Source organism: Nelusetta ayraudi, unplaced genomic scaffold, assembly GCF_046127955.1.
Source record: "Nelusetta ayraudi isolate G7.1 ecotype Tasmania unplaced genomic scaffold, CSIRO-AGI_Nayr_v1 ptg000060l, whole genome shotgun sequence".
Lineage (NCBI taxonomy): Eukaryota > Metazoa > Chordata > Actinopteri > Tetraodontiformes > Monacanthidae > Nelusetta > Nelusetta ayraudi.
Window position 1 is genome coordinate 5,691,483 of NW_027466110.1, and position 9,358 is coordinate 5,700,840.

Sequence of the window (9,358 nt, forward strand, 5' to 3'; positions counted from 1 at the left end):
GGTGAAGAATCCCTTTTATTGAATGCTCTCCCAGAAAAAAAGGAAAAGTTTACTTACTGGTCTGTAAATTAATAAAATTGACTGTGCACAACATGTACTTTATTTGTACTTCTTGTGCTGCGTGTGTGTGCGTGTGTGTGCGCGCGTGCATGTGCGTGCGTGTGTGTGTTTTCCCGCCGCATGCATTTGTTTACGTGATTACTCTCAATGTTTCTCATTCGCAAGCCCATAAGTCTGGATGATGATGATGATGATGCAGCGTGCACCGCAGCGTGGCCCGGGGGTGAAATCTGTGCGACAATATCGCACTTCAAGTACACACATTTACATACACATAATTGTCTTAAATACGAGTATGTGGCCTCTGGCGGTTTCACCAAGGGAGCCGCTCGAATGATTGCGATCCCCGTCTTTAATACCCAGCACACAGGGATTATAAACTAATCAATAACATTAATCCCTATATGAAAACGCCCGCCATTTCCGCGGCGCAGCCTTTCATCGACGGTCCCCCTTTTTATTGCACTTTTAATATACACGGATGCAGGGAGGCGTTTGTTGGGTAATATGAGCGCGGCGGCGTGCAAGTGGGGAGGGAGGGGGATATTTGCTGCTTGTAATTGGAGGAATGAGGGAAACAACTTTGAAACATTCATTAAGGGTTGTTTTTTTTTGGATGGGAAGGGGGCTGTTTTATGAGGTCTGAGGGGGAGAGAGGCGAGGAATCGGGGTTGCCATGGTAACTGCACAGCGATGGAGGAGGCGGGATGGTGGTGGCAGGAAATTAAGAACGCCTTTGCGAGACAGCCAGAAGTGTCTCGTGTGCCTGAATATAAATAGTACGATGCTCAATTACTGTTTTCTAAAGTAATAATAGAAGGCAAGAAATTCTGCTTTTCACAGGGGATTATGCTTTCATGGTGGGAGGTATTTTAAGAGAGCAAAGCGAACACGTCTATGTATGTGTGTCACAAAAAGAGCTGAGTGGTATATTTGACTTCCAGTGACACAGGGTTGGTTGGCAAGAGCACCTGCGAGCTGGTTGGAATTAAGTTCACCTGAGGACTGGCTGCACTCATTTCTTCAGACATTTGAAAAATGAGAAGGTTAAAAAAAAAATGAGGAAAACAATAATGCGCTGGAATAAAAAAAAAAAAAAACCTTCTTCTGCCAAACGATGTGGTGGGGGGCTGGGTGAGAAATAAGCCGACCCTGGTTAAGAAACCCGCGTTGAATTGACATCAGCGCTGGGCAGCGAAATCTTAAATTACCCAGACCCATTTGCGCTGCGTTATTAACCCTGAGGGATTAACACAAGTGTGCAGCTGAGTGATAAGGGCCGGACGCAACTTACTGCTTTTTAAGATCTTGCTAATCGTCTGGTCAAAACAATTGGGGGAGAGGTTTTTCTTTTTGGCTTTCGTCGCTAAAAATAAATAAGCCCAAGTCCTACGATTTTTGATATTTATTGTCTTTAAACCACCAGTTGTAGTTTTTGGATGTGTGGTTGAAACTCTGGGATTTACCTTTGTTTTCATCTGTGGCAACGGCGGTGACATCAGGCTGACGCCACACTTGCGTCAACTGGCGACATGTTGAAAACTACCTTGGCCGACGCAGCGCCGCGGCTCCGGAACACAAATCCGATTTTCGTCTCATCGACTATAAATTTCCACCGTGCGTGAGCCGACTCTCATCAGCTGATTAAAAATCTATACACTCTTTCACTGATGATTGATAAATTATCGTCCCGGCTGTTCCTGTTCTTAACTCGTAACGCCTCACGTTGAGCCAGCTGGCGTGCAGAAGAACCACCGTGGTGTATAAACGCAGTCACTCTGCATCTGGCCGCGCCGAGGTGTAATCGATAAGCCCCTCTGCCCGGGTTCGCCCGCAGACATGAAGGGTCCAGGGGACGAGGAAAGCCTCTGACTTGGGATCAATACCTGCAGGGCAGCGAGGCCAGACCGGCTCACTCGATACGAGACGGGCGTCACGGCCTGACACTATTAAGGGGTGAAAACCTGCGGGCCATGTGGAAAGAAAAAGAGGGTTAACTGTGGCTCAGAATCTTAAATAGACCATTTAAAGGAGCGATCCGTCTAAAAATAAACTCTCGCTATGATGAAATTATTACTTTTTGATAGACTAAAGCGCTAATCGACCAACAAATTAAAGTTGGCTGTTTCTTTTTTTCAAACAAACAACACTTTGAATAAGCTTCCCACTTCACCCAACATAACTTTAGCGGTTTCGCCGTCTTCCTTTGATAGCGCTCGGAGCCGACGGGCAATAACGGAGTGACAAACACTATATTTTACCACGGCTGGCAGTCAAAGCTTAAAGGGGAGGCCGATAAAATTGAGTCTTTTTTTCCCCCAGGTGTTATTCACTCTCCTGTGTTATTTGCCGCGCAGGGACCGGGTGAGTTGAGGTCGGCAGGGTGTTGAAAACATGGGCTTTATTCCTACTTTCCATACTGGCCTTGTGTCTCGTCGCCATACAAGGCAACACATTGGAAAGCTAATGATGCAACAGAATGTGCACACAATCGAACAGAAGCTGAGGGTTTGCCACAGTTGTGCCAGGTCAGGAGAAGCTGAGATCACTTAAAAGTTGCTGCTGGTGGAGGAGCTGCACATTCGCCAACAACCCTGTGCAGGGTCCAAAAGAAAAAAAAAAAAGAGAGAACATTTCAAGGTGTTTCACATCACTCCGTACGAAGGTAAGTGAAGCGTGAGAGCAAAGTGCTACTAAAAGCTCTCCGTCAACTTTCAGCCACTTCACAGATCCATAAGCGCGGGCGCCCTGCCTTCACCCGTTGTCTTCGCTTAGAACACAGAACGCTTCGCACTCACAGGGGATCAAAGTGGTCTTCCGTCTCCCGCCGAGCGGCAAAAAGGCAACTGCACATATTGAGGGGCTTTTTTTTTTTTTTCTTCCTTTCCTTATTTACACTTGAGCGTCTGAAGGTACCCTAACTGGAGAATCAGAAAGCGGCCAGTGTCATCAGCGTGGGACTGAGGAGGTGAAACCAAGTAGGTGATCCACTGGAAACAGGCTGTGGTGCCAGGCAGATGAAAACAACAAAAACAACTCAAGAGGTTTTCTGGGAGGGAGGAAACACACACACACACACATGCACGCAGACCAAAACACACTTCAACACACTGAAGAAAGGCACAAACACTGGGGGCTCAGTCCAGGCTTTAATACACGTTTGGAATTTTGAGGTTTTTAGTGATTATACTTGAGATATAGTTTAAGTTTTTTCAGCTGAGTTGAGTTTTTTTGGCCCATTGACAGTTTTTGTAACCAGGAAACTTCTCTCCTTCTGCAACAGATGAGCCAGCATTTTAACTGAGCAAAGTTCTCTGCGCGTGTGAAAGAGCTGCCAAATCCACTTCCAACTGGACCTCCAGCAGGTGCCGGGTCAGCCGACGGTACCCATCCACGTCCACCAGGGGGCTCAGCCTCATTTTGCTCCTGTCAACGTCCAGCTGCCACCCCTCTCTGCACCTCTGGAGCCCCTCTGCAGCAGTTTGCCCAGGGGTCTCCTGGTGCCCGGGGCTCTTCCTCTTCTTCTCCTCTTCCTCGGACAGCAGCGATGACGCGGCGTCTCTGAGGCTCAGGGCCTCCTTCTCCAGCGCAGAGGACAAACTCTGCGTCGCCCCCGGCCCCCTTTCACACTTGACGGGCTGGACTGAGCAGGAGACGGGGAGGAAAGCCAGGAAGGAGTCCAGGAACTGGAGCAGCTGTAAGTAGCTGTGAATGAAAAGCAGACAGAGTGGGCGTGGCCACCAGCCTAAATAATTGTTTCTTGTGACATCACAAACGGCAGATTTTTCGGAATCTTACGTTTTAGCACTCATTTTCTGAAAAACGGAGCAGGCAAAAGAAGCTTTAGATGGACTTTTGTAATTTCACCGACGGGCAAGAGACGCACACTGCTGGTAAGACACCTGCAAAGTGAGCGCCAACGCCTTCAAATCTGAGGTCGGGTCATTGACTTGTGTTTCTTCCAGCGTCTTCTTTCACCACTCCCGTCACTTCGGCAGCTTTCACACCCACCTGCCCACAGTCGCCCCGCTGCAGGATTTGTCATTTTTAAGTCCGCCACTTGTTATATAATCCAAATCACTTTGATATTCAGTGAAATATCATGCCAACATGCTTCCCAGTTAACTTCAAAGCCTCGCTGACAATGACTACATTAATATAAATTGAGCAGCTGCACCCACTTCGACTTGTGGAGCCACCTCCCTTTGTTCTTTTAAATATAACTGAATAGTTCAAGCGAGTCCCTGAAGGAACAGACTGAGCAAGGCAGTTACATCACCGCCCAACGTATCAGAATTTCTACATTTTCTACATCCGACCATTCCGAGTGTGTACTTATCTGACGTTACCATCAAAGCAGCGATAAATGTTCCTTTCAAGCAGCATCCCATTAGCAGTGCATATGCATTTCTCTCTCTCTCTGAACAGAAATCCATAAGTATGCTTCAAGTTCTAGAAAACTCTGCAGACTAAAAGTTCAAAAAATTCATTTCATCAGGGTCTCATAACAACATGTCTGTCACCTGTCAGTAAACTACACAGATTGAAGAAAAGTCCATCAGTTATTTATTTTTGCTTTCTCCACATTGGAGAGCAGGTCCGCCCTAAAGACACAGCTCTGGAAATCAGCTCTTTGTGATGTCAGAAAGGGCAGCGATACAACCGCCAGATTAGAGGCATCACACCTTAGTGACAACCACCATAGAATGCCCTTGTTTTCATCCACTTCCAAACATATGGAAGCTAAACCACAGGATCAGTGTCAGCAATAAGATAAAATCAAAAAGTTATCACAGGCAGCTATAAACATAGGGCTAAATATACTGAATTTTTGTTTTGTTTGCAAAGTTAGAGTAATGCACCTGGCGTGGATGGACAGTTGTCCCTGGAAAGCGGTGATCTGATGCCAGTGCAGCAGCACGGGCGCAGAAGGTCCTGATGACACGTAGTGACGACTCGCTCCCGTCTTCTTACATCCTGCTCTTCTACCAATCCAGCCCTCCACGTCACCCAGGCTGTAATCTGGGGAGTTGATGTCCAGCACCCAGTGGTCCAGCAGCGTCATCAGACTCAGCAGGTCCTCTGTGGCCTCGTCTGGACACAAAAAAACAACAAAATACTGAGCATGGAAAGCGTGATGACGCAAAATTTCAAATCATGAAAATTATCGGTTTGTTTGTTTGTTGGTTTTTACCAGTTGTGAGTTCGGGATTTTTTAACAGCTGTGTCTGGAGGTCATTACGGATGTCCAAAATTATTTCACCGCAGTGCAGGACGGACATTATTGAGCGGCTCGCGGGGGCGAGAGCATCTTGTTTCTGGACGTAATGGAGCGTGACGGAGCACTTGACACAGCCGGAGTTCAACAGAGGTGTCAGCCTGGTTGCAGCAGTCACAGCCAGTCGGCACGCGTTGAGATCAGCGCTCTGCCTGCTCCTCTTCGCTGCAGGCTCTGGCAATGTGGCGGCAGGAGTGTAGGAGGAGGAGGAGGAGGAGGACAAGGAGGAGGAGGAAGAGCAGGGTGCAGGGAGCCAGAACACTTGGCTCTGGGTCTGGATGACTGCCGGCGTTGAGCTCTGGCCCGTCTCTGTCAGGACGGATAAGCTCGCGCTGGCCACTGGTCTGGAACGAGAAAATAACACATCACCAACAATCAGATATCACGCGAGCAGTAAGGGAATCGGATATAAAAAATATATATATATGAAGTGTTTGTGTGTGAAGGCTGGAGAAGGCATTTATAACACCAATATCTCAGAGGTGGTGAAATTAAATCAGCCGGACAAAGTGCAGCGACCAAAACCGGCAACATTTGGCCTTTTCCAGGCCCAAGCAGCTTCACTCAAACAATGTCGTCAGCTAGAAGGAACAGCAGAGGGAATTACCAGCACCTGCACATTTAATCAGCTGGTGCTCAAAGACACTAACGAGCCCTTTATTCTTAATTATTTACCGTTTTGTCTGTCCACAAATTCGGAAGTTGCATTTATTCAAGTGGCGTAGCATCCCCAAAATTTGCTATTATCATAAAAATCTCTGGAAAGCTGCATTTTTGGCCTCTGGTTTCCTGCTAAAATTGAGATGCTGTTGGATCTTCCACATGTTTAGGCGTATTACAAGGTGTTGCCCCACACCTGGGAGAGGCATCATCACCCTTTGTGACATCACACACAAAGAAAAGTGATATCAATATCAAAATACTTCAAAGCATCAGTGGCAGTCACAGAGTGGGGAAAATTTTACAGTGACAATAGAAATTCTAACTGTTTATACTGCTTGAGAGTGACGACGGACTTGTTAAAACTTTGAGATGATATTTGACAGTTTCAGAGAAGGGCTCCACTCCACAGAGAAGCTAATTAGTGGGACATATTTTGAAAGTGTGTGCGCACACACACACACAAATTTGCCTCAGTCAGAGGGACGGAGAGGGTGATTACACGGACTTGTCGGTGGTTAGCATCACTCCGATGACCAGTTGGTTGTCGGCGACGCGACGCCACAGCTTGTCGATGAGGGGTTTTGAAGACGCCGCTGGCTCGTCTGGCGTCCTGCCGTCAGACGAGCCCTGCGTCGATTCATCCGCATCATCCCAGAGAGCGACAAGGCCTTCCTGCACGGGGAAGTGGTAAAGACTGTAATCAGAGGTGACGCGTGTGTGACAGCAGTGACAGCTGCAGCAGCAGCCCACGTCAGACGTTTCCATTTGAGGCACAGCTCCATTACCTGAACATGGCCAGAAACTCAAAAAGAAGAAAGAAAAAAAAAGAAAAGAAAAAGAGAACAAAAAAACAGCTGCTCAGGCCGGGATTTTTTTTCTGTAATTATGTCTAGAATCTACAATTTTCCTTGTCTTGAATAATTGCCGGTTGTCTCATCAAGGGGCCATTAGTTGGAGGCTCTCGGTGGACATGGAAACAAAAACAAGCAAAAACATTTTCAAGACAAAAAAACAAACAAAAAACAACTCAGATCAGAACAAAGTAAACAGACAGATTCTAAGTTCCTATATTTCCTCTTGATACTTCAACGCCAGCAGCATCTGGAGCTCTGAGAGCGTCTTCCTCATGTCAGCTGCCATTTTTCATGACAACCGATCACTTTGAGTGACGAGCACTGGAGCCAAAATTTGTCTGCTAACGGCCGGAGGTGCAACAGACCCCAAAAAAAAGTCCAGTGAAAACGATAGACATTACAAAGTTCTGAAAGTATTTGTAATATGAAGGAGGGTTTTTCATGAGCATACCTGCTCAGGGTGAGACAGAGCTGCTTCTCTTCCCGACAGCACGTCAACGAGCCTCTGGACCGACTGCTGCACGACTCTTTGCTTCACTCTGGATTCCCTCTGAAGATCCTGGAGGACGCTCAGTCCGCTCTGAGGGAGAGATTATCTTAAATTATCATATCAGAAAACAGGCCACGGCACCACTTCTGCTTATTACAGCAGGCGCAGTGCCGTCGTATACATGTGTACACGGTGTGCAACAGCAGCGTAATTATCCTGGAATCGCAATATAAAGAATGTCTCGTTTTAAGAGGCGAGACATTCTGGGCAAATGTGTAACTTCTAAGTCGTTAAGCAAAGAACAGAAGGAAGTGACATTTACAATCCTCCCTTCTCAGATCTAGACAGCATCTGGTAAGTACTTGGCAGGCGCCACAAGTGTCGGGGGAAATCCGATTGACAGAGTCGGTAACTCTGCAGATTCTCCAGCAAAATACTAAATCTGACGTGTGGGAGCATTTTTGTCATTTTTTGTCAAGAAGAAAAAATGAGAAAAGGTGACAGAGAAGAATATACAGACACTGTTGGATTAAGCTGCGGACTTGTTAGTGAGGGTATTATTATTATTAATATAACGTAGGAAATTCTATCATATTTTTACAAAAACAATGACAGTGAATTTATATGACGAACACTGACCTGCAGCCGGGACTCTAATGCTTGAAGGGTGAGGAGGTAGTTCTCTTGAAGTGGAGGATGTGGGGCTTCATCGTCTGCCTGACAACGCTGAGACATGCATCATACATTGGTCATCGCTCTCCATCATGTGGATTACAGCTAAATGAAATAAAAAAAAAAAAACTGGCCTTACAGCGTATGAAATGCCGCAGAGGTCAGTGAGGAGGAACCTCTCCAGAGGCCTCCTGCTCGCTTTACCGTCATCCTTAAAAACCAGCAGCATCTGGTCCGACCCGCAGCCCAGGAAGTCGTCCACGTGGACCGAGCCGACGTCCGACCACTGGGAGGCCAGCTGAGCAAGAAGAGCCACACAGCAGGTTTCAAAACACAGGACACCCAGGGCCAGCAAAGTGCTGCGGAAGACTCTCGCATACCTTTAAGGACTCGGTCCATATGGCGCACACGTGGCCCCACTGAGAGGACACGACCAGCAGGCGGCCGTGTCTCCCTGTGTCGACCGTGTGGATGCTCTCAGGCTGATCGTCGAAGGGCAGCTGGCAGGTGCCTCTCACGACGCCGTCCTCCAAGTGAACCAGCTGCTGGTGGGACGTGGCTGCGACCAGGGTGCATCCCAGCAGCCTGCCGTCATCCTCTGCCCTCTCAGCTGAGAGCACCGAGATGCACCGAGTGATGCTGATGTAGGGATGAGGCAGGACGGCGTCCCCATCGAACACCTGCCCGCTCTCCACGAAGCATCCCACAGTCTGACCCTGGCTGTTCGGACCCTCTTGCAGGCCCAGGACGAACACGTGGTCCTTGTGGCGAGGAAGCTCCCCGACAATGACCTGGGACAACTGGATGGGCATCTGTCTCACCTCTGTGGTGTGCAGAGATTTATAGAAGACGCTGCCAGCGTGGCTCCACAGCACTGTGGGGCCCCGGAGGATGGACACATCCTCGGTTATTTGGCTGGGGAGTTTAAACTCAAGGCAGGGCTCCAGCGAGTTGGAGGAGCAGCTCAGCGCGTGGAGGCTGTACTTGACGCTCTTGCCTTTGTCGCTCCGCTGGGACACCAGGACGCACGGCGCCGCGGCTCTCCCCCGCACGTTCAGGGCGCGTTCACATTTGATGACGTCACGTGTGATGACGTGGTAACTCCGCCGATGACAGCCGCCCCATCGGACGCCTTCAGGAACGCGTTCTCCTCCCGGTTAAACGCGTGTGTGCTGAACAGGAGCGACCAGGGAGTTCGTGGAGCGTCTTTCCTGGCAGTCGCTCGATGACTGTTGAGTACAAGCACGTTCCCGGCGAAGGAGAGCAGATGTTGCGGGCTCTGACTCTGAGACATGCCTTCTCGTCACGCGCAAGCTGTTCCTAAACGCATTCAAGTCCCGA

The 9,358-nt window shown here is 48.4% G+C and overlaps 1 protein-coding gene across 1 annotated transcript; it reads right to left on the bottom strand.

Moving 5' to 3' along the window:
* Positions 1 to 3,190: 3,190 nt before the first annotated feature.
* On the bottom strand, positions 3,191 to 9,326 carry fancb (FA complementation group B). Its single transcript, XM_076040285.1, is given in 9 exon segments — positions 3,191 to 3,765; positions 4,923 to 5,154; positions 5,255 to 5,682; positions 6,501 to 6,673; positions 7,307 to 7,435; positions 7,985 to 8,071; positions 8,157 to 8,315; positions 8,398 to 9,096; positions 9,099 to 9,326. Coding segments are annotated over 9 exon segments (2,529 nt in total). The 5' UTR covers positions 9,312 to 9,326; the 3' UTR covers positions 3,191 to 3,356.
* Positions 9,327 to 9,358: the final 32 nt, after the last annotated feature.